General features: G+C 40.7%; 1 protein-coding gene across 2 annotated transcripts; it reads left to right on the forward strand.

Moving 5' to 3' along the window:
• Positions 1 to 7,914: 7,914 nt before the first annotated feature.
• On the forward strand, positions 7,915 to 25,178 carry urb1 (URB1 ribosome biogenesis homolog). Of its 2 annotated transcripts, none has more exons than XM_074640342.1 (39): positions 7,915 to 8,337; positions 9,132 to 9,271; positions 9,362 to 9,513; positions 10,143 to 10,272; positions 10,365 to 10,461; positions 10,545 to 10,630; positions 10,717 to 10,842; positions 10,940 to 11,070; positions 11,153 to 11,348; positions 11,462 to 11,599; positions 11,720 to 11,893; positions 11,987 to 12,119; positions 12,212 to 12,337; positions 12,445 to 12,557; positions 12,682 to 12,801; positions 13,226 to 13,342; positions 13,487 to 13,625; positions 13,714 to 13,872; positions 14,164 to 14,363; positions 14,460 to 14,678; positions 14,758 to 14,943; positions 15,079 to 15,916; positions 16,041 to 16,245; positions 16,325 to 16,511; positions 16,591 to 16,649; positions 16,749 to 16,936; positions 17,042 to 17,152; positions 17,233 to 17,296; positions 17,383 to 17,551; positions 18,086 to 18,188; positions 18,281 to 18,441; positions 18,531 to 18,642; positions 19,380 to 19,486; positions 19,729 to 19,872; positions 19,982 to 20,091; positions 20,225 to 20,431; positions 22,001 to 22,242; positions 23,638 to 24,216; positions 24,839 to 25,178. In XM_074640342.1, the coding sequence occupies exons 1-39, from the start codon at positions 8,214 to 8,216 to the stop codon at positions 25,027 to 25,029; spliced, it is 6,783 nt and encodes a 2,260-aa protein (XP_074496443.1). In that variant the 5' UTR covers positions 7,915 to 8,213; the 3' UTR covers positions 25,030 to 25,178. The 2 variants fall into 2 exon arrangements, with proteins under 2 accessions (XP_074496443.1, XP_074496444.1); XM_074640343.1 differs by having other exon boundaries at positions 12,215 to 12,337.

Here is a 25,178-nt window from a genome sequence, read left to right on the forward strand (position 1 = left end):
TTAGGAGCACCAGAGGACACCGGAGGACACCGGAGGACACCGGAGGACACCGGAGGACACAGAGGCACATGATTTTTTTCAGATTACCTGTCTCATGCACTACCGTCAGGATATAGTGACCGTTTTATAAAAAATACTTTTTTTTTTAATCATATTTGCCCCAATTCTACCCACCTACTTTAAACTGCAATGTAATTGAAAAATGTTCACTGAAAATGGGAGCTACAGTATATGTATCATAAAGATCATTATTGACACTTAACCTCATACTCCAAGTGAAATTTTAATTAACATGGAAAGAGGAAACAACTCTAAAGTTATTTTAGAACGAATGGCTCACAATCAAATAATAATTTTCTCTGTAACCTCTGCTAAATCAAGAGATTGGTTAATATTTAAACATCATGTTCTCACAGAAAAGCCTCTGATAGATGTATCACTGTTTGGAAGATCTTCTATATCACATCTGCTGACTGATGTACTCTCCCCATTTACCTGCTCGCACTGTCTTACGCCAGTCTACTGTCTTATATCTGGCAGGATTCAACTAACACTCGACAGTGACATCTTCTGACAGGCAACCAGCCCCTAATATTTAAAGGCCTTTGGGTTCCACTTTGAAGACCACCAGGCAGCTGGAGGACAGACTGATGATGGAGAGAGAGCAAAAGCAGTAGTGCAGACATGGGACTTCAACAATGGGGGATCATCTAAATCCGAGACCAAAAACAAATGCATATCAGGGGCACTGATGTTATCACGACCCACAGGTCTTAAAGAAGGCTCTAACTCTTCATGCTTACACTGCAGGGAAAACTTGAGGAAGAGATATACAGAAAGTAAAAGCCAGTACAAACAGAGGACCTCCCTTTGATGTACAGAACAAAACCATTTCATTCATGAGAACGGGGAGGAGGGGGTCATGGTGAGGGTGCTCACTAAACTTTACTTCCGATGTCATGCTTGGTGAGCCTGGGCCAAAGATGTTGTTTTAATGGTGTGCAGAGAGAGGGAACAGGCAGAGACAGCAGAGGAATAGAATAACAGGGTGTAATATCCACCAAAGTGTTTTTCTGATCACCACAGGGAGCCTGCAGGAGCGGAAGACTCTCTGCAGACCATCTCAGGTCTGGTATTAACATCATGTCCAGTGCATTAATATGTCAACTATGCAATCACTAATAGGTGTCTTCATGTCTATGTATCATAAAGTTTACATCTCCACAGTGGATTCTAATGCATCATGTACAAGACTGGACACTGACACAAAGCCACTTGTTTTTTATGCTCTACGTTCATCTCTCATTGGATATTGTACTATGTGTGAAAAGTTTCTTTGGACCAGTTTCATCAAACAGCATAATCTATTAAAGGAACAGTGTATAGCATTTTGGGGGATCTAGTAGCAGAAATGGAATATGATATTCATAACTATGTTTTCTTCAGTGTATAATCGCCTGAAACTAAGAACTGTTGTGTTTTCGTTAGCTTAGAATGAGTCCTTCATATCTGGAGCGGGTCTTCTTCACAGAGTTGACCACCATGTTGCTCCGCCATGTTTCTACAGTAACACAGAATCGACAAGCAAAACACTGGCTCTAGCGAGAGGGTTTCGTGTTTTTACTCTACCTGAAGGCCACCTAGTTCTCCAAACCGCTTGTGAGCTGCAGAGTGCAAAGCCATGGTACTGCCAGCCATCTGACTTCCGTTGCTCCTAAAGTAGTGTTATTATGGTAAGGATGGTCTCTGAGCAAGGCGAATGGTGTTACCACGATTTTGCACTCGCCGGCTCACGTTACTGTAGTCTTGGAAAGGGAGGAGTGAGCGGAGGGGTACTCAGTTGGTTGCAATCTGCAACCACACCAATAGATATCACCAAATCCTACACACTGTATCTTTAAGTGTAACAGCAGAATAGGTAATACGGTCAGGAAATATGGAAGATCCTCTAAGTAATAATAGCTAAAATATGTAAATCTCTCATGTATAAACTCATGTATATCCACTTCCAGACTCATCAATTTCAGCTGAGAACATTTTCTGCAACTTTACATTTCTACTCTTTCTGAGGGGGAAATTCTGCTTCTTACTCTGCTGCATTGGAAGGCTGTACTTAGTCACTTTACAGTTAAAAAAATACATAAAAACTAGCAGACATTAATTCATCAACAATTTAACACACTGAAAGGAGCCATTCTTCAAAATGAGTACTTTCCATATATACATGTCACTGCTAATAATTCTGTGCTTGACTTTCGCTTGCATTTGAGGATCTTTTCTGTACACGATCTGAATATTATTACTTCAACGTGGGAGGGTCACGGCAATAATCTAGTCAAACAGCTGTTGGGATTTGACATTGCGAGGTTATGGGATGTTATGAAGTGTCCTGTGGTAAACATAAAATGACTTCAACAGGCGCCAAATTTAGGCAGCATATTTCTAGAGCTGCAATATAAGTGCTTATTACGCCAAATGAAAAAGTCCTGCAACATTCTCGCCTCTATATCATCAGTAGGGTCAGACTAGGTGATATTTAGTGGTTCACACTCACCCATTTGGAAAAAAACAAAATTTTTTGCACTGTTTTCTAAAAGCATTTTGCAAGCAGCACTGTTTTCAATCAGCTTGCTGAATAGTGACAACCCACAAGCCGGTGGCATATCCCAAAGCACTGAACCCAATCTGGGTGCAGTACAAACATTCTAAATTTAATAGGACTTCAGAAAGCATCCTACGTTTCCTTGTGGCGAGGAACAGAAACATCTGTACATTACGTGAGATGATCTCGACATCTGGCCGGCGTCCTGATTGTTTCAGGGGTGTGGGCACGCACCAACAGCTGCAACCAACCACTCCCAGATGTTTCTGATATGCCAAGTGTCTAGCTGTTTGTTAGGCGTGGGGTGATCTTTGATCCTTCGACAGCGTTGGCTGTAGTGTTATCGTGAGGAGGGCCAGAGAGGCTCCGAGAGGCACACAACGGAAGCGCAGCAACCTCACAGAAGGGCCTGTGGTGCGCTGTGGTGAAAACAGGCCTGGTAAAGTGGCTTCAGCTGTGGAAAAGAACTCTTTGGAAACCACCCAGCGTCTCTATCTAGACCCAGTCGTGCTACTGGCATCATCATAGAGGAAGCAAACACATAAGTATAGTATATAACCTGTGATTTACAGTTGCACCAAAAGGAAAGAGAAAAGTGTGTAATCTTTAAGTGTGTTTCATATGGAATAATGGAAGACTCTGAAACGTAGTAATAAAAACTTTTTAAAAAGTAATAATTCATAAAAACATCAATGTTTATGTATTCAGAAAAAAATTATGCTCAATTTCTAGGCTGAAATGCTTTTCCCATCATATATCAGTGCTGAGTAGTGTAGCACATTGTGGCATGGAGGACACCAATGTCATAAATAACCCTTTTCTTCTTTTTCCAAAAAAGAAGAAGTTTGCCCTTCTGCTGACATGATCACTCTGCCTGAGCTACACGTGGCTAAAACCTCTTTGAACTGATGAACATCCTGCTCCGACATCCCAGGGCTATAAAGGCCTGACCATCCCTGTCAGCGCCGTGACAGGCTTTATACACCCACCATTTTGTTTAAAAGAGAAGTGGTGCACACCAGGCCAGAACTTCAAAAATAAACATGGCATTTATGGACCGGAAAAGGCTTCGCATAGCTCTGCCACTCCTGCTTCCTCTCTCATCCAGCATAGCTTGGTCCCACTGCAAGAGCAACAGGTCCTAAAGACAACAGATTTTTCTCTCATGCATTAAATATGCATATGCCTTGAGGTTCAAATACACACCAGTTTGGAGCATGTATCCAAGAGCATTAACACTCTGGAGAGACCCCAGTCTCATTGGGGTGGATATGCCACCAGGAACAGCTCCCCACAAGAAAGGGTGCTACATTGGCAGTGAAGAGCTCATGGTCAGAAAAAGCATCCATGCACAAAGTTTTTGGAGTTCATATTGAATTTCATATATCAGTAATATTTGGTTATGTAGGTAACTCCTGGAGCAACCTCTTGACAGAGACAGTCAAAGTCTCAAAGGGAGCTGGAGTGAAATAAATAGTCTTAAAGTTATCTTAAATGTCAACACAACATGTTCCTTATTTCCCCAGCAATGTGTCTCAACTACACATAAAGGTCATATTAACCACGTATGGGATATCAGACATAAATGTACAGTATGTATGATTCAACTGTGGAAAAAATGTTGGGAAATTGATCTTCATTTCAACAAGATTCAAGTCAAGTTAAATTTATTTGTACAGCAACTCAATATCACAACTCCATCTTTATAGAGCAACAGTTCCTGAACTAGCCCAAACTCTGAGAAAACAAGGAAAGAGTTGTAAAATAAACAATAATCCTGCTAATGTAGCCTGCATGTGAGTACATACATTTTAAAATGCAGAAATATATGTAGAATTACTGACATGTCTGGCTCGTTTTGACCCCAACGTCTTTGATCAGCCAGAGCTCAGTTAAAGGTTCCTCATTTCCACCCCAACTATATGATGGCAGCACCCTGGACAGCTGCAGGAATTAGAGGATTTGTCAAAATGAAAAAAAAAAATCTGGTATACAACCTAGAAAACAGACCCTTTCTCATAAACATCAAGTGGTTAGGATTTATTAAATGAGCAAAGATTTCAATGCTTGTTCATTATTTTTTACTTTTTACTAAAAATGTAAAAATGTATTCTTTATACACACTGTTCAACATCTCGCAGTCAAGACACAAGCCAAACATTATAAATGTTACTAGAATACATCTCTCATTGTAAAAACACAGTTACAGGGACAGTATTGGCAAGAATTGTGTCACCAGCTGTAAGTAAACTTTCGTATGTAGCCTATGAAAAACAACATGTAATTTCAGCTCTGCATGAGTGATTTCAGAGTGTTCAAAGATTTCAGTTTCAACATGATATTTGCTCATTTTTCAATTCAGTTCTTTTCATATTATCCAGCACAGTTTGACGTCTCTGCACCATGATTAAAGCCATATTTTAATCTGTTTCGCCATGCCTCGCAGGCATTCGGTCACTAAATATTCTGTTCAATCAGTAGCTGTGAGCAAACTAACAATCCCTCTTTGGCTAGGTTGCATCACAGCACTTGGGGTATAAAGTTTTTGCATTCATTAAAAAAAAAGTCTGGTCACTTTCACTGTGTGCACATCAGGAATTACATGAGACAATGCAGGAGGGGGTCTCATTACTTCTGGTGTTTCCCACAAACAAAAAATTAAACATTTAAAGCGAGTTAATAATAAATGGGTTCCAATTCCTTTGTGCCAGTTTGTTCGACTGCATATTAGCAGGAGCTGTGTAATTAAATTGTGAAAACAGAAGCATGAGCTCAAAGTGAAGCTTTAATGTTACGCCCTGTCATATCGCTGATAGTTCAGAGTGTATTGTATCAAAGGCAGAGTCATATATGCCTAGTTTAGGACCTTTATTCTAAAAATGCCTTTGGCGGTTTCTGCACCACAGGCAGATGTGTTTTATAGCAAGCGCAGCAGTGAGCTGTAATCAAATCACCAGAATCCCAAGTAACATCCCAGACAATAGCAGGCTTCCTGCAGGCCCAACCTCACAGTCTTATAGCTATGTCAGTGAATCTGGAGGCTCCTCTAAACTACTTTACAACATACAACATGTTGCACCTGCCTCCAAGGTGATTCACAGCATGTCTGTCTGACTGGATTGGATTGGATTGGATTGGTTTGGATTATTGGACCCTCTTGAATAGTCTGAACAGCTACTGAATGACTATCTACCTGTTCACAAACCAAGCAAGGGTTCCCTCTAGTGGTCATGCAACTGACCTACAACTAAAAGAGTGCATTTATTCTGGAAAATACAAACTGCATAGATTTGATGCTGCTATTACTTTTTTAGTGGAAAAGGTTATGTCATTCAAGTTCATTCCACTAAATAACATAATTTTTTACAACCACTGAGAGCAGATGTGCATCGTATAGAAAAGCAGCCTTTATCTAATTAGACAGGATGCTGCCTATTTTGTGAAGCTGTCATATTTTCTAATTCAGCATTGAGGGCAATCACCGAATGACCTGCTTGACTTTCCCTTTTCATCACGATCTTATAAGTAAATATTTACCCTACATACTATAACAGACTGCAAGACTACAATATAGCCTACAGGTCACCCCGACTTGACTAAAATAGAATTTTCATTTCAGAAAACCTTTTCAAATGCTTTACTCAACAGCATTGGGCCCTTATAAGTTTGACATCAACTCTGAGATCTCTGGTTATGCAGTGTCTGCGAAGGTTTGTTGAAAGAATAACTGAGAAGAGGCTGCACTTTGGTCGTAAACCACACTCTCTTCAAATAGGCTACAAAGCTAAACCACAACTATGTCTACATGGTCTCAGCAAAATGTGTGTTTTCCCAAAATTATGCTGTAATTGAATGAAACTAAAACAAGGCATGTTGAAAGCTGAGAATATAAGTGTATAAAACAAAAGCTGCACTGAGACCATAATCTGTTTTGTCAAAACTTTACAAAATGAAATACAGTTTGTTATTAAATAGAAAATGACAATGTGAGTGTGACAGAGGTTTCTATAAAATGGATGAAGTCTGTGTTATCTTTGCTATAACCTAAACAGGATGTATTGGCTATATGAAGACTTTGAAGACCCCAGTAATCGGGGAGTTTTTCCTGGCCACAGTGCGCTTGGTGGATCCTGTTGGGTCTCAAAACTATGGTGTACGGTCATAGACCTGCTCTACATATAAAGCGTCTTGAGATAACTTCTGTTGTGATTTGACGCTATACAAAAATAAATTGATTTGATTTGATTTGATTTGAAACACTGCTGTTGTATGTGTATGTGGTTATGTTCTTTGCCATGCACTTTTGTTTTGTCTGGTTATGTTTCTTTTTCTTTTTCTTTAGGCCACTCAGGTCTCTCTTGCAAAAGGGATCGTGATCTCAATGAGACTACCTGGTTAAATAAATGTTATATATGGGTTCTGAGGGGGGCACTTGCAATGATAAAATAAAACTCAATTTAAACATTATCGAATATAATTTGAATGCACCCACCCCTTATACACCTCTCCATTGTGTGTATAATAGCACCTTTGTGTGTATTTTTGCCTGCTAATTTCTCAAGAGAATAGCTTACCAATACGTCCTTAAACCTAAATATAAACCATGAAACAAAGCATGTCTATATTGAATAGGTATTAACAGCTTTATGGAGTAGTGATGCAGCTTTAGTTAGTGTCAAGTTATTGTTAAATATGTGCAGTATCCAAACTTGAAAGAGATTGAAACATCCACTCGAAGATTTTTAACTGGAATCCACTCAATGACAAACAGCTTTTCCTTTTTCTCTCCTTTATTTTGTAGGTTGAGATGAAAGTTCAGTTGATTTTGGAATTATTATCCATTAGTCATTTAGTCATTAGTCATTAGTCATTAGCCATTAGCCATTAGCCATTAGGTGAAAAACCTTAGAAATAGAAAAAATACAGAAAAGAAAATATACGCATTATTACAAATAAGTATAAATAAATACAAATTCATTTTTTGAGACTTTTCAAAATTAATTAATCCTTATTTAATTTAATACACACACCTCTATTAAATGCCTCATGTTACATGCAAATAAGCAAGTGCCCACTGCTGCAATAGCCTTTGCCTTAACATAAAGGTAATATATATATATATATGTGTATTATATTATTTTATTTAATTACTATTTTTAATTATTTACTTAAACACAAAGTATTTTATAATTACGTTTGAGTTCATATTAAATCACGCAGTAATTTTAAACTACATTTCCCATAAGCCCCTGTACTTCTCACCACATTTGTGAATGAATGAACCAGGATATACATGCACTTAACAAACAAATCAACAAACAATCAACATCCTTTTATTTTCTTAATTGTTATTTCTTAATTTTTATAAAGCTTAATTTCCTGCAACCTTCAGTTTGACTTGACAGTTAGAGAGCTGTAAACAAAATAGCAGGAACAATTCGCCTCTGACGTAAGCGGAATACGAACAATGCGGAACTGATGTTCAGCAGCAAACGTTTCCGACCGGATGACAATTTCGTTGGACAGCTTTCTGTTTACAGCACAACGTGGGTCACTGTGACGGAACTTTTATGGTATAAGTAACTCATATTTGTTTTTTATACGTATTAAAATGGGTAAAAAGCGCCACAGCGAAGACTCGACGGAGTCAAACTCTCCGGTGAAGAAAGAAGTTCCGGAGTTCAACGGGACTGTGTTTAAAGCCATGCTGAAGGAAGCCAGCACAGCCATGAAGGGTGAGTGGAGATGGACATGTTGTTACACACAGCTCAGAGAAGTGATACTAAGCCACATTAGTGATTCATGCATTAATTCATCTATCCATCCATCCACTTTTGTGCAATCAGTATTTTTTTTTTTTTTTTTTATACAGAGAAAGACAAATAACAAAGTACAAAAACAAACAAAACAAAACAAGGAGATAAAAGCAGGTTGAAGAATGTGTGTGTGTGTGTGTGTGTGTGTATGTGTGTCTCTGTCTGTCTGTCTGTCTGTGTGTGTGTGTCTGTGTGTGTGTGTGTGTGCGTGCGTGCGTGTGTGTGTGGATGAGATGTGGATAATGGGTGTGTTTGGCATTGAATGAGGCTAGATGGTCATATATGACATATATCTACTCTTAAACACATATACTTCCTTTTATGTGTAGAGCATAGGGGCAACAAAAACAAAACAAAAAGAAAATAAATGAGTAAAATATATATATAATACAGTATATACACACACACATATATATTAATAATATGAATAATAATAAAGATGATGATGATGATGATGAGGTCATGATAATAATATCAATAACAATAATAATACCAACACTTACAATAATAAGTGAGATAAATAAGTAAATAATAAAAAAAATAAAGAAAAAAAATGTTTTAAGTTAATTCGAAGGTCATATATAATTATAACTGTATGTGTGTGTGCTTGGCGGCAGTCAGTATTTGAGCACCATATTTCCTGCCCGCGGTGTCTGTAGTGCTCTCCTCTGTCTGCTTTGCTTTGGTTAATTCTACCTTTTTACCTCCTGTAGGACTGGAGACCTTCATATCAACCGCTAAGAAGCTGCCATGCTCTGACCTGTATGATGTGGTGGAAGGTTATATCAAAATCTCTATGGAGTGTGCAGAAATATTCAAATTGCTAGAGAGAGAAAAACATCTAGAGAGCGAGGTGAGTGCTTTTCTCCGTGGTTGGGACTGAATGGTTAGGTTACCTGTTTTTGGACATGTAGAGCTCTAATCAAATCCTGTTTCTGTCCAGATGATGCTGATTTTTGAGAGCTTGGAGATGATCCTTCTGAGGACAGCCAGTGACCTGTCCCACTTCAACATGGTTGGCAATGCTATTGTGAAAAAGACTCTTTCTAGCTACGTGAAACTTCTGCAGGGATCCTTCCATTCAGAAAATCACAGGTTGGTGTAATGACTTCGGTACAAAGTCTTCAAATGTCAGTCCTCAGCACAGTTTAAAGGGGACCTATTATGCTTTTGTGCTTTTTCCCTTTCCTTTGGTGTGTCATATACAATTTTTAGATGTAAAAGGTCTGCAAAGTTACAAAGCCCAAAGTCCACGCCAAAGGGAGTTACTGTTCCCGACAGAAACACAGCTCCTGAAACGTCTTGCTTGAAGTTCTGCCTTTTCTTCCGTAGCATGGTGATGTCACCAAGTAACATACTTTGCTTAGCGCCTAGTTTGGCATACCCTCAAACAAAGCTAGTTAGAGTGGAGCTGGAGTGGAGTCTGAAGAGTTATGTTCGGTTGTACAATCACAACAGAGTGGGCCAGCTGACCAATCAGAGCAGACTGGGCTTTTCGGGGGCGGGGCAGGAGCTCAAACAGAGCGTTTCGGACAAAGGGTTAAAAGAGGTGTTGCAACTCAGCCGGTATGAGAAAAGTAAAGCACCTTTTTAACATAAAAGCATGTAAACTAGTTCTTGTAGAAACCCAAAATACAAGTGCGCACCTGAAAATAGGCACAATAGGTCCTCTTTAAAATTTACACTGCCAATGGCCCTAATGTTGTGTTTTCTGTTGTGCACAGGTTTGTCCGTCAGTGCCTCAGTCTCCTGTCCGCGTTGGTGTCTCAGGGTCCAGAAGCTGCCAGAGAGGTCCTAAGTCACATTCACATCAATAAAGCTCTGTCTGGACTGGCAAAGAGAAAGGATAAGAGGGTGTGTTGTAGAATTTGCCTTCTTCAGTTTTCCGCATGCTTGTTGGGTTCTGTAGATGTGTATGCTTACATTCTTCTCTGTGAATCCTCCAGGGAAGACCTGATGTCCGCATGGCTTTTATCCAGTTTGTACTGTCCTTTCTGGTGTCTGGAGATAACGCTACTGTTGGACAGATCTTAGAAAGCAAAGGTAATAATTACATATGGATTCAAATGTACACAACGTCTTCTTATCTCAGGTGTGTTGATGACGTGTTCATTTTGGTGTGTCAGAACTCCTGCCAGAGATCCTGAGTACGGGTCTGAAGGAGGACAGGATGTCCATAGTCAATCTGATTTTGTCCACGCTGAAGACTAGAGTAAGTGCTCAGCAGTTTACACTTTCCATTTAAAATTCAATGGATGGCTTTAATAATTCTGTTTGTTGTTATTTGTCTTGCTGCAGGTTGTACTAAACAAGGCCATAAGTAAAACACAGAAAGTGCGTTTCTTCACACCTGGTGTATTGGCCAACATAGCATCTCTGTATAAATGGAATGGGATTGTGGATGCAACCACTGATGATGACAGAGTGAGTTATTTGCTCTTTGACTTTTTTGAACAAAGGCTCTGTTATCCAAATTAGCTTTTCAACCTGTGGGTCTAAATGTTATTTATTGTCTTTCAAGATGTTGGAGGACTCAGAGCATGCTGGGATAGCTGTCATCCGGGAACTTGTTCACAGTTTCCTTCTCGACCTGTGTTGCTCTCGTAAGCATGGTATCAGCTTTCATGATGCCAGCTTTGGTACAGCTGGCAGGTAAGTAATCACAGTGTCAAGTTTACCTTACATTCTTCTGGAAACTCTTCATGCTCATCATATGATTTAACTTTTTCTCCAGAGCTGGCAACATTGTCTTGCTTCAATTCTTGGTGGGGCAGAAGCAGGCGACAGAGGATGAACTGGTGACGGAGTTGGTGGTGAATGTGCTGAAAGCTACCCCCGACATGCTGGCCAGATACTTTCAGGAGACTCAGTATTCATACACCCCCCGCCTCAAAAGTGCTTGGCAGGACAATGTCAAGCTACTTAAAAAGGTAATATCTGCTTATAGATTTGATTTATTTTGATGAGGCTCCATCAGTGTTGGCTCATAGCTTGCTTTTCTATTTAAAAAAAAATAATAATCCCTTTTTAATTCATATGTCAGATCTACGAAGGCCAGCCAGAGATTTCTACAGTTTTCCAAACTGGTGAGATCATCCCCCTCCCTCGCCTGCTGTCCATGATCATGGTGATATCTCTTCCTCCAGTCTGCAACAAGGCCTTCTTCACACAGGGCCTCAGTGTAAGTGACTGAATGAATGATACAGTGAATGAATCCGTGCTGTAGCTGCAGTACCACAAAACACTCAAAATGTACAGTACTTGTATGTATTATCAGAATATCTCCTGTTGTATCTGACAGCTTGCCAACACAGCCGTGCAGCTCACCACTCTGTCCATGATGAATTTCATGTTGAAAAGAGCCAATAAGAATGTGGAGTACCTTTTGGATAAGTCTGAGTGGCACAGCTCAGACATATACACTCTTGACATGATGGGGAATTTGGTGCAGCAGTACAGGGATACACTCAGCAAGGTAAGCTCAGGAAAGTTCAGTCTTAATACCCACAAATAGTAATGATGCACCTTTTAAACAACTAAAGTCTCCACTTTTCATGCTCCGTCATAGATTTTGCCCGATATGACGAGCATAGTTGCAAAGTGGCAGTCACTTAGCAAGAAGGAAAAAACGGATGGTGAAGAAAAAAAGACCAAAACTGAAGGGAGTGCTGAACAGACGGATAAAAAAAACGAAGTGCAAGGTAATAACATTTAGACTACATGTATGTTGTCCTATAAAGTAAAGGGGGTGACCAGCAAAGACATTTGATTGACTATGTTTTTTTGTGTTCAGCAGGTGCTGAGACAGCTGAGGTAATCCTGCTGAAGACGCTGATTCTTCAGGCCATATGTCTTTACCAGAAAGTAGTGCCACATCTGGTTAGCCAGAGCAAATTTGACTTCAGCAAGCTGTTAAAAGGTGATGCTTTTTTATTATTGAGTTCACATATAAGTTATATGTTACCAGTATGATGCTGATGGTTCTTCAACAAAGCCGCCAATGTAGATTTTTGTTACCTTCTCCAGGGATTGTGTCGGAGAAAGGAATGAGGGAAGAAGTTCCCCCAGTGTTGCAGTATCAGATACTGCAGCTGGCCTTAGATCTCCCTGCAAGCAAGTTCTCCTGGTTCCGCATACAGGTGAAGAAGTTACACCGTTGGTTTTATTTCACCATTTACTCATTTTCAATGATTGTTGTTTGGAAGGTGTTGTTTTGTAATCAACATTGTTTCTAATGTGTTGTATATTGCTTTTTCTTCCCAGGATGTTGCAGATACAGAATCATCATCTGGAGAGAAGTCGGTGCTTTACCTCCTTCTCAAGATGTTTGTAAGCAGCAGCAGCAGCCACCTGAAAACCTCCACACAGAGGCTGGTTCTAAAAGTAAGAACATTTCTTCTTCTTTTTTTTCTCTGTGCATTTGCTTTCAGCCTGCACTATATATGAGACGGGTATTTAGATATTATAAGTAACTTAAAATCTTCCAACCATGCAGGCGTTAGACTTGTTTAACACTAATTTACACCACATTAGTCCACTTGGACTATCAGACTGTATGCGGGAGTTTTCTCTAATTGATTATGACACATAATCAACAAAAAAGTAGTTTGTCAATATTACTTGAAAGAGCCTCAAGCATAATGATACAGTGGTAAAACTGCATATTAATGAAGTAATAGCAGCATAGGCAAACATCTCTGTTAATATTTAACTGCAAAAGTTTCATATAAACTTCACCAAATTTCTCCCAGCACTATTGCTAAAAAAAAAAGTGACCGCTGTTTTGTATTTCCTGCCTTGTGTTCAGGTGCTAAAGGACAGTGGGGTGTTTGAGTACACCTGGACTGAGCTTGAGCTCTGGCTCGACCAGCTGGCCAGAGTAGAGCCAAACCAACAAGAGACTGTCATCCAGTTCTTGGAGAGGGTGAGCCCATCTACCTAACATCTTCGTTTACATGTCAACATTTCTTGTCTCTTACTGGTATACTGTTGTTGGTCGGGCAAAATAAGTCATTTTGAATCATGACGTAGTTGTAAGTGCTAATAAACTCCTGGTCTCTAACTCTAGGTGTTGGTGAAACTGGTGTGCAATTCGTACACATACACAGATAAGGTTGCCAGCCTGGTCCAGGAGGCAGCTTATCTGCAGGCTAACCTGAGTAGCCAGGAGGGCGACGCTGCCAGTATCCCAGTCTCACACATAGATGGTGAGCATTTAAAGATGGAATCAAAGTTAATTTCCTCCTGCCATAAGCATGTCTGTGTTTTTTTTTACAATCTGACAATGTCTTCTAGATGTCTTAGACATGTTGGATGTCATTATGGAGGGAAATGAAGGTGAGATGGAGGAGCTCGGGCCATCGCTGAGTGAAGACCTCATCATCCAGACCTTCCCCTTCAGTGCGGTGGTACCTGCTGCTCTGGAGGCCCGAAACAAACTGCCAGCAGACAAGGGTAAAGCACTTCTGCCTCAAGTAGGACAAATATTGTAATGTTGAGAGTGTAACAACACATAGACTGTGAAATGGTAAAAATGGTTATTGAGTTAGTGTACACCTTAAATAAATGTTTTATTACAGCTCGACTATTTACAATTTGTTGCATCAAAAGTGTGATTTTACCCTGGATGGACTAAAGCCTGTTCTTTATGCTTAAAAAGTGATTTATCCACCCTGATTAAGTATTTCAAATCTAATTGTGTAGTATGTTGTAATGTTGGTGACCATCTGTCTTTTCTTTTGACAGGGGTTGTATATGAGTACTTGTCTGCGGTGCTTTCAGATGTGCTGCACTGTCAGAGAGAGCCGCTCCCCCTTTGTCTGGCTCTGCTGCAGTACGATAAAGAGCTCTTGTCCTCAGAACTATCTGCTTCTCCTCATCCCTCCATCATACACCTTCATCAGTATTACTCCAAATGGCTGCCACAGCAGTGCCGGGAGGAACTGGTCAGTTTTAGGTGGAACCAAGAGATTGTTTACATGAAATTATATACTTGTAATTTCTTTATGTAGAAATTAACGGCCCTCTTTTTTTTTTTGCAGTTCAAGTCCTCTGAATGCCATTCAACGGGACCGTCAACCCCCATTTCATTCACTGCACTGATGAAATCTGCGTATAGCCAAGGGCCGAACACTTTGCTTGAGGACACCTTCAGGAAGAACGTAGAAGGAACTCTAGCTTCCATGTCGATGGCTGATTTTCCAGTAGCAATCAAGCAGATCTTAATCTACATAAAATCAACAGTGGAAAACCATGGCACGGTAAGAGCACAAAACAAGCTTACTACTAAATTAAGTTAAAGTAAAAAATATACACAACACATCATTTGCTTCTGCACAGTTCTCCAAAGACATAGGAGCTGCCCCTCTGAAGACCTTAATGGGAATACTCCTGGATTTGGTGACCAAGCTACAAGGCTTTCAGGAGACCACAAACTCTGAGCCAGCAGCAGAGAACTCCCAAGAAGGATCAGACCTCTTCCTGGAAATCAACCATTCCTCCACAGCTGAAGCCAATAAAGAGCAGGTTGGGAGAAGTTCACATTTTACACTGACTTTTATTTGATGGGAGAAAAAAATATTCAAACCGTGACCAATATTATTAAGTTAATTTGACTGTTTTTAGAATTACTGATTCTAATATGGCACCCTCTATGTTTAGATCCTCGTTTCTGCTTTTGGCTCCATCTTCAAGCATCCATGTCTGGAGCAGTGGTTTCTGGCTCTGGAGCTGGCTGCTTTGCCTCTTCACACTCTGAACCCCGTCAGGCTAAAGCATCTGTGTGCTCAGCTGAATGATGACATTCTGGCCTTGCTGAAGACCAGCGCCCCCACTCTCCGTGATCTTGGTCACCTGGAGCTTTTCTGTAGCTACATGGAGGCTATAGAAAAAGCTGTGCTCAAGGAACTGATGGAGAAGGGCTCCCAGGCACCAAAGAAACAGTCCAGACCTTTCCAGGCCCTCCTGTCTCTGCACGGCTACATGGACTCCTGCAATCTGAGAGAGGTGGTTTCTAAGTTGCTTCTCCTCCCCCAGGAGAGTCTAATCTCCCCCAGCAGTGAGGGCACACAAGCCGAGCTTAGTGTCTATGGTCATGCTGCACTGCAGATCCTCACAGAGTCTAAAGCTGACCCTTCCCAGGACCACGGCATCCTTCTATCTCAAGCACACCTCCACGGCCTGAGCACCCTGTTGCTGTCCTGCTCCAGCCCTGCGCTGGAGGCCTTCCTGCTGCACACTCTGTCTAGTGAGCCAGGCAGTGCCAAACTCATTCACACAGATGTGCTGCTGCACTGTCTCCAGTGTCCTCTCTCAGACACTCAGGCCATTGGCTCTCTGCTGCTGCAGAACTGCTCCACACACCGCCTCTGCTTTGAGATGTGGTGCCTAGAGCCAGCAAACATGGAGAAGCTCTCAGACCAGACGGAAACATTCCTTCCACTGATCAACACCTACCTACAGGTGGCCAGTAGAGAGGATCCTGCCAGGCCCAAAGATGGTTTGTACTAAAACAAGTTCTCTAATGTCTTCAAGCATACAGCACCAGGATTTATGTCACTCTTTTCTCTCTTATTTCCATTTGTATATTATTTTTTGATATGCTCAATTTCTGTGTTTTATAGTACAAAAAGAGGTTGTAAAAGCCTTGAAGCAAGCACTGCTCGCCAAATTATCCCAAAGTGTTCTGGGAAACCTGTCAGAAGACACCAGAGCCCAGCTTCCTGAAACGCTAGCCGGTCTGATCAAGCTCTCCGCAAACATCAAGGACATCAGGGACTTGATCAACACTTTGCCCAGTGCTCTTCAAAAAGTGGACAGTTTTGAAAGGTTTTTAATTAACTCTTAATACTTTAAGTAAATTATCAGTGTCACATGGTATTAGCTAAATGTTGTTTTTCTCTTTCAGTTGGCAACTAGTAGATGTTATCACTGAGAAACTGTCCGATTGCCCAGAAGAACAAGAAACCTGGAGGAAGTCTGTCACCACTGCTGCCCTCAAGTGCCTCGTAGCCGCTTACAGTCACTCTAAAGACCAGGCTACTTCACAGGCAGAGCAGGAGCAGAGCATCCTGAAAAGACTGCAAGGACTCCTAGTGGGTTTATTTTCCTCACACATTCTGTACATTTTGTGTATTTATTTCATGCATTTAATAATATATCTTCTAAACACAGACATCTGCTGAAGACATCACTGCATCTGAATGGAACAGTTTTGTCAAGAGTGGACTGAAGTAAGATATTTGTCTAAATCCATTCTGTTAGATGTTTGTTCAAGATCATCTCATCAGATTTTTTAATCAATTACTTACAATATTAATCTGCCACTGTAGATATCGCTACAGAGATCACCACTTTCTGAACACATTGAGCAACCTGTTGGAAGTGATGTACGGCAGCAGTGAAGTCCAGAAGGATCTGATTCCTTTATCCACCCTTCACATGATGACCAGCAGCCATTCTCTGTTCCTGCCCACTATGTTGGACTCTGATGAAGAGCCTAGCAGGTGTCAGGCTAAAGGTACGTATGGAGCAGAACAGAATGGAGAAAAACGTTAAATTACTTATCCCTCAATTGTTTATTTTATCATCGAACTCAAACACACTTATTTTCTTGTCATTTCAGAAGCGTTAGTGTCCCTACTTCTGTGTTTGGTGAAGAAATGCCCAACAGTTTGTAACACCAATCACTTTGTTGTGTTGTTGGGAGCATATGGAGTTACACTGAGCACTTCAGGTAAAACAGGAAATCTAAGTATTGTTGTGTTTGTGTGTTTGCTGTCCTTCTTTCCTCTTACATCTTGTTTTGGTTTGCAGATCAGAAACTGTTACTGCTTCTTCAGGAATATGAACAGAACAATGTCAGTCTGCTGAAATTTCAGTAAGTTACTTTCATGTTTGTTTGTCTGTACTTGCAACAAGTGCACTTGTTATTTGCAAACACTGAATGCGTGTTTTCAACTGCAGATCCTTCTTGTGGGGCCCGGCAGCTGTGGAGCACCACAAGACCAGGAAAAGCCTCGGAGCTTCTCTGTGGAAGCAAGCGAGCTCAGACGACCTGTTGGCCCTGCTGCAACCGGATAGGATGCTCCACACCATCGCACACTTTCCCCAGCAACGCAGAATCATCCTGCAGGTGGATGTTTTATTTCATATTTACTCTCCAGAACTGCATTTTTATAAGAAGTTTCCTGTAAAGTGTCAGTTCACCCAAGTCTCAAATACCTCTAGTGATGTCAAGCCATGCAAATAGTTTTTTGTTTTAAACACAGAGAGGAAATGGTTTCATGTCGTTTTTCAGTGCTTTGAGCATCACAAATGGAAAAATGTGAGAGATGGATATCTAAAAACTTTAACAGATAAAGGAAAAGGGATAAATGAGTGTTGTCATGATACTGGAATTTCTAACTTTGACACAATACCTTGAGAAATATCGATATTTTCGATACCACAGGGAAAAATGTACACAACACTAAGGGCATAAAATTCTTTATTTTTATTAAAAGATAAATAGCAGTGTGTGTTTGTCAACTCGCTATCAGAGAGAAGAGAGAGCAGAAAGCACAGCTTTTACCTGTGTATCGATACTGTGGGAAATGTGAAACTGTTTCACATATTTAGTATGTGAAAACCTTGAACCTTTTAATATATAAATCATTGTCTTTTATAGGATGATAAGGAGCTGCTGTACTGTAACAATGCAGTAAAGGACCTTGGGAATTTGTATGATCCACGGTTTCTTTTGCCTCTATTCAGCACCATACTGCAGCCAGGTGAGTACATGTCATTGTTGTCATTGCTCCTCATCCGTTAAGGTTATCACTGCTTTATAACTGTTACATTTTCTCCTTTTTCTGTGTGACAGAGTGCGTGATTGACTGCCTCAAGTTTATATCCAGCCATGCCCTTGGAGTCACTGTAATGGCTCTTAGCAGCTACGACCCCAAAGTGAGAGCGGCAGCGTACCATGTGCTGAGCTGCTTCTACCAACACCTGGAGGGCGCTCGCATCAGAGAGAAGAGACAGGTAAAGTGTGAGGGAGGTGAGTGTTTAAATATTATATGTGTGTAAATCACCTCCAGAAGCACTGATGAGCTTGTTTTTTTATCAAACAGCTGCTGTACTTGATGGACACAGTGAAGAATGGGATTCGACAGCAGAATCAAAGACTTCCATTTGTCCTGACCACGTACATCGCCAAAGTGGCCCAGCAGATGCTCAAACCTGGTGTGTAACTCTGAAAATCATCAGTCATTTGACCCATAGTGTTTACATGAATATTATTTGTTTAGGACTTGTTTGAGACTTTTACAGAACTGATAAGGAACTCTGCATTTTTACAAAATAACATTCAATTTAAATCTCTTCTGAATGTTCTATTTCAGTCATTCCCAAATATATAAATATACCTTTGCAGAATTTCTTCTATAGTCTTTTATTTGACATTTATACCTGCAGGACACCTTTGAGCCACATGAGGGAGCCTGAATGGTGATATTGTTTTGATAATTGTGGCCTACCTATAACATTGAATCTAATATGAAAAGGCTAGCATCGGTCTGATTGTTTTACTGATGAGAGGAAAAAAACTAGAGCCTGTTAACTCCACCTAAATTAATTTATTTGGTCTCATTTATAACGTATTTAACATGTGCATATATTTTCAATAACACGTGCATAAAACAAAGATGGCTCAAGATAGTGTGAAGTGATGCGGAAATGGCAGTTAAAATGGTCAGGAACATTCATTTATGCACTAATTCGCTCTTCTCACGATTTATAGATAAGGCCTATTGTGAAATGGGTTGCGATGGTTTGTCATTTTTAAAAAGTGGGAAAAAGGAAACACCTATGTCTTTGTTGTACTACTATATACAGTATATACTTTACTGGTAACCTGCTGCACAGCCTCTTTTGCCCTCAGGATCACTGACCCTTTTTTCTTGTTTTCCCTGATTTCCCAGAGGACCACATGTACGTGGTGTTAAACAGGTTTCTGCTGTCCCATCAGAGTTTGGACTACAGAAGAGTCCCCGAGTTCTTCAAGCTATTCTATGGCTTTGACTTGGAGGTACTTGGATGTGTTATATATACATTGCTGAAAACATTGTTTAGTTTTCTTGTACTGGAAGTCGTTAATCAAGATTATAGAGAAATAAATGATTGCCCAAATAAACTCTTCATATGTCAACAACATTCAACCTTCCTCTGTTTGTTTTGCTCAGCTCGTGCTTTTTCAGACTGATGTTATCTGTTTCCATTCAGGGATGTTTCATCCGTGAGAGTGTGATTGACTAACTGTTTTTTCTGCAGCATAAAATGGAACGCGAGTGGATCCTGAGTGTGCTGGAGGAAGGGATAAGTGATGGACACTGCTATGAACTTTGTGAACAACAAGGCATCTTCCAGACCCTGTTAGGTTTCAGCAGCAGCCCCCTGTGTGATGAACACGCCCAGGTACACACTGAATGATGCAACACATTAGCAGTGAAGTCAAGATGCTGTGAGATGCACTTTAAAAGGAAAACAAATAAAGTGTGTCTAATTTTTGCATTTATGTCGCTAGGCACAGATTATCAGGGTGTTGTGCCAGGCCGCCCGTGTGACCAAAGCAGCTTATAACCTCACCAAGAGCTGTGGGCTCCTAACCTGGATGATACAGATGGTTGAAAGAAGGTAAGCTTGAGAATAAAGTCCAGTTTTGAGTCTTTGGCTCTTTATTTTGATATTATCATTCATATTACTACAATAATCTCTTCACCCAGTTTCGTATTTTCTACATAAATCTGCACTTCATTCTCCACTTTAGGAATCTAGACCAGCAGCTGCTAAATACCATCATAGATCTGCTCCATGTGCTCTGGTTTACTAACCTTGGGCAGAAGGAGAAACAGGTGGATGGAGCCAAGACCTCCTCATCTACAGAGGAGAAACCTCGCAGCTCAGTGAAGTGTCTCCCACTCCCACTCATCAGTGAATTCCTGTGTGTGGCATCAACTCTCAGCAGACACCTCAGGTAAAGCCATGACTATCAGATACGTTCAGCAGCGGTAGCCAATCACAGTGAAAGTATAAATGTAATTTAACTAGGGCTGTCAATCGATTTTAAATATTTAATTGGGATTAATCACATGATTATCAACAGTTAATCGCGACTATTTACAAATTAATCTAAAAAAAAAAATGTATCTGTTCAAAATGTACCTTAAAGGGACTGTTTGTAACTTCTTACACATATAAATCGGGTCGGTGTCCCATGCGCGCTCACGTATGGCTACGCTGTTCCAACACAAACTACACAGAAGAACCAAAACTGCCAAGTTATATCCAGTGAAGCCCGTCTTGCAAAACAGTGTCAACTCTTCCTGCTCCAGCCCCCCAACCGCGGCCAGAAGACACAGGGGAGTCTGTAGCTTTGGTCTCCAAGGCCGGAGTCGATGCTGTCTCTGCTCCTCTGCCTTCCTGCTTGCCGTCACTCACACACCGCGCTCGTTCTCACTCGCTTCACCTCTCACGTGCATGCGCGCACACAACACACTGCAGAAGACGGGAGTCTGAAGCAGGACAACACAGTATCAGCATTGATTCATGGAGAGACCTTCGTCTGGTCAGCTAACATTTCTGCCAAGCAGCTGAAATATAGAGTGATATTGTGGTTTTATCTGACGTGTGTCGCCTCACTGTTTTAAGCGATGCTTGTTCATGTCTATGTAGAGCGAGCACAAGCGCGAGCAACAGGACGCTGACTTTCGTTGACATAACGGCCACAGGTGTCGCTGTTAACAAGCAATTTCTGATTCTTACAAAAGGGAGATTAGTCAAGTATTTAATACTCTAATCAATATGGGAGTGGACAAATATTCTTGCTTCATGCAAATGTATGTATATATTTATTATTGGAAAATGAATTAACAACACAAAACAATGACAAATATTGTCCACAAACCCTCACAGGTACTGCATCTAGCATTAAACAAATATTCTCAAATCATAACATGGCAAACTGCAGCGCAACAGGCAACAACAGCTGTCAGTGTGTCAGTGTGCTGACTTGACTATGACTTGCCCCAAACTACATGTGATTATCATAAAGTGGGCGTTTCTGTAAAGGGGAGACTCGTGGGTACCCATTGAACCCATTTTCATTCACATATCTTGAGGTCAGAGGTCAAGGGACCCCTTTGAAAATGGCCATACCAGTTTTTACTCGCCAAAATTTAGCGTAAGTCTGGAGAAATGTTTAGCATCCTTCTTGACATGGTAGTATGACATGGTTGTTACCAATGGATTACTTGGGTTTTCTTGTATCATATGATACCAGTATCTTCATGTTAGCTTTAAAACTGAGCCCACTACAGCCTAAAAACCACAGATTGCATTAATGTGTTAAAGAAATTAGTGCCGTTAAAACAAATTTGCGTCAGCTCGTTATTATCGCGTTAACTTTGACAGCCCTAAATTTAACATAAGTTTCAAGTCACTCTTCAGGCATTTGATCAAAAACGTAATAACACATATTAATGACATAATAGACGTCAGCTGTCTTTTGGTCAAGGATGTCAGTGTTTGTTTAATCTCCCGTCAGATTGCGTGTGAAGGCCGCTCAGCTCAGCCTGTTCCTGCAGACTCTCAGCTCTGTCCTGAAGCATCGTGGGACAGCTCTCAATGCAAACCAACAGGCCGACTGGCTAACACTCCACCCACAGCCTCTCTCTGGTACCGAAGCCCTCTCTCTGCTTCTCTGTTGGGCTTCCCTGTCCCGCAACACGCCACTCCTCACCCAAATACAAGCCCTGTCTGAAAAGCACAAAGTGAAGGAATTGCTGGGTGAGTGCCATTAAGTGTGTCCTTTAACAAATTCTATCATAACGAGAAGGTTTTACAAACGTTGTCATGGTTGTCTTTCTGTCAAAGGAGTGGACAGAATACTGTAAACACTTAATGGAAAAGGAGATTGATTGGATGCTAATAGTCAAAAGAAAAGAGCCTTTTGATATGCAAGTTTTCAAAGCAACAGGAGACAGTGAAGCAAAAGAGGCCAAACTGATCTGTGCCTAAATTTTACAGTAAAAATCTGTCACAAAAACGCATAACATCTGCCAAACATTATAACATCTGCCAAACTTAAACAGAGGGCATCATCATCAATGAGAAATAGCCATCACAAATGATTGTGTTGAAAATCTAACCCAACTAGTCGCAATGTTTGCAAACGAGGTTTAATTACTTAATAATTAATGTTTTTCACAAGTCATTTTGTCCTTGATAATGACAGCACTGCTAACTGTAGATTGTAGATACTGGAGAATGGAAAACTATTTTTCTTATATATAGCATTTTTTCTCTGTCTTGGTTTGCAATTAATTCCATTCTGTTAAAATGATGTTCTATCTGAACAGATGATCCTATGAGGCATATGAGCCAAAAAAGCTGACATTAATTCCCACAAATGATGCTGGATATTTGATATAATAATAATAATAATCATCATCATCATCATAATAATAATCAGTTTAATTTATATAGCAAACTTACAAACAAATACAGCAAAATGTCAAGGTGCTTCACATGAAGGCTGAAACAGTCATGGTTCAACATTAAAACTGAACTATTTACACAAAAGAGCCCATGCAATTATAAACCCTAACCCTATAAGGGTTAGAATAGGATAAATTAAATTATACTAAATATGTCAAGACGCAATTTTTAAAAGGAAAACACATGGACCTTAGGAGAAGACTGAGAGAATCAGGAGAGTCTTAAGATAAGATTTAAAACCAGTGAGTGAGTCTGAGGCCCTAATGGTTCCTGGGAGCTGATTCCACAAGTATGGCCCCAGCGACGAAAAGACACAATTTCAGCTGCTCGACCTGAGTGTCCAGGATATTAGGCTTTCAGTGTCTACAATGAAGCCAAACCCATGTTAGAAAGTTTGAACCCTGCAAACCTATTCCGTAACAGCCCCAGCTCCGGTCAATAACTGCTCCAACATGGCTGCTCTTTTGCTGACCCTGTGTTTTCTTCTCGGTGGGGAAATGAATAGAAATGAGGCTTAAAAAGTATCAATTTGTTACATGTGAGGACATTACATGCTGGGCTCTGTCGTAGTGTTTTCCATTACACAGAGTGGAGAATTTAGATCTTTGTTCTGCTTCACAGTATCTAAATCATTCCTTGCATCTTTAATGGCATAAACGTGGTTTTGTTCATCTTTCTCCTCAGGGATGGGGAAGGATAAGACCAGAGGTAAAGGCTCCTTTTTCCAGACCCGCACACGAAAAGAGAACCTGGCAGAAGATGCTGAGACTGAGAAACAAGAAGAGCGTCTCCTGACAGAGTGTACCGTTTACCTCAGCAGTATCTTCATTCACTGGGAGCCTGTGTTTCCCCTCTCTGAACCCCAGCCGGATCAGCCAAGAGACAAGCTGGATCCCAGGCAGTTGGCCGGTGATACTGCGCACCTGCTCACCAAGTGGTCCCTGAGGTGCTTGCTGGAGGACTCGTACGATGAAAACAGAACAAAGGAATTCTTGCACTGGTTCGAAAAGGCCGTGATAAAACAGGGGGAGATGGCGAATGCTGTGTTACTGGATCCCGGCATGAAAGCAGACATCCTTCGACTCTACCATCGGGCCTTTGAAGCTCAGTGTCACTCAAGCGTTTCAGAAAGAGCGGAAACGTTCCAGCTATTTAGCAACATTATGATGCGCTTACTGGAGACCCAAGGCCGCCTTCCAGAGCTGCATCAGGCTGTCGTCTCCGCCTGCCGGCCAGAAGCCACACAGGATCAGTCTAGACGCGGTAAGAGCCTGACACCTTATTCACAGACTCTATCTATGACTGCTAGTGTGCAGAGCAAACAATACTATATCAATACTGTAATAATACTGTGCCTCACTTAAAAACACACTTTTCCACTTCATACTACTAAATGATCTCTATCTATGTATTGAAACACTGAAGTTAGAGACTTTTAGAGCAGGGGTGCCCGAACTTTTAACAAATGAGGGCCAAAATTAAACTTGATGGGGATGTCATCAAGTGGTATATGATGTTAAGACATAAAATGATTTAAGGGTCCCAGATCCTCAAAAATATTTAGTGAAAATTTGGGCTATGTCCCATTTAAGTGTTAGTGAGGTGGTGCTCGTACAAAACAATGAAATCAGTTGTTTTGTGAAACTTATTGCTAGAAATTAGTTTAATGATATATCACTATATGTACCACATTTGCAATAAGCACGGAGGAGGAACTTGATTTTGACTCGCTCAAGAAGATATGCCTACTTGATAAGTAGAGACTAACTAAAATATTAAAAACACAAAAAACATGAGTAGATATTTATGTTTATTTCTGGACAATGACTAATTTCTAATACGTTGCGGTGTGAATGAATTAAGCCTGTTGTTTTCTCCTGTCTAGAAGCGGGGCTGTTCCTGTTGTCGTCGTACATCCATGAGTTGTGGAGCGGAGCCGCGTCAGCAGAGCTGTTCCTGTCTCATGTCCGTTTGGTGACCAGAGCCAAGAGTAAGAGACAGAAAGCATCCAAATCATCACTGACCCAAACAGCCGTCAGAGCCATCTGCGATGACATCATCACCATGAAAAGTTAGATATGTCATGAACACTACTATGTTCTCTGAGACAGACTTACATGTCATTCCAAGAAAGCTTTATTTTTGCTGCTTTGTTGGGTTCTTGTAAAAAGATTGACGATATTTTGTAAAACCTTCTGTTATAAATATGCTGATTTACAAATCTG

Source organism: Sebastes fasciatus, chromosome 7 (genome assembly GCF_043250625.1).
Source record: "Sebastes fasciatus isolate fSebFas1 chromosome 7, fSebFas1.pri, whole genome shotgun sequence".
Taxonomy (NCBI): Eukaryota; Metazoa; Chordata; class Actinopteri; order Perciformes; family Sebastidae; genus Sebastes; species Sebastes fasciatus.

Coding starts and splice junctions, on each gene's coding strand:
- urb1 (XM_074640342.1), top strand. CDS start 8,214: ATGGGTAAAAAGCGCCACAGCGAAGACTCGACGGAGTCAAACTCTCCG. Junction 11,894..11,986: donor ACAGGGATACACTCAGCAAG/GTAAGCTCAGGA, acceptor GCTCCGTCATAG/ATTTTGCCCGATATGACGAG. Junction 19,487..19,728: donor TCTATGGCTTTGACTTGGAG/GTACTTGGATGT, acceptor TTTTTTCTGCAG/CATAAAATGGAACGCGAGTG.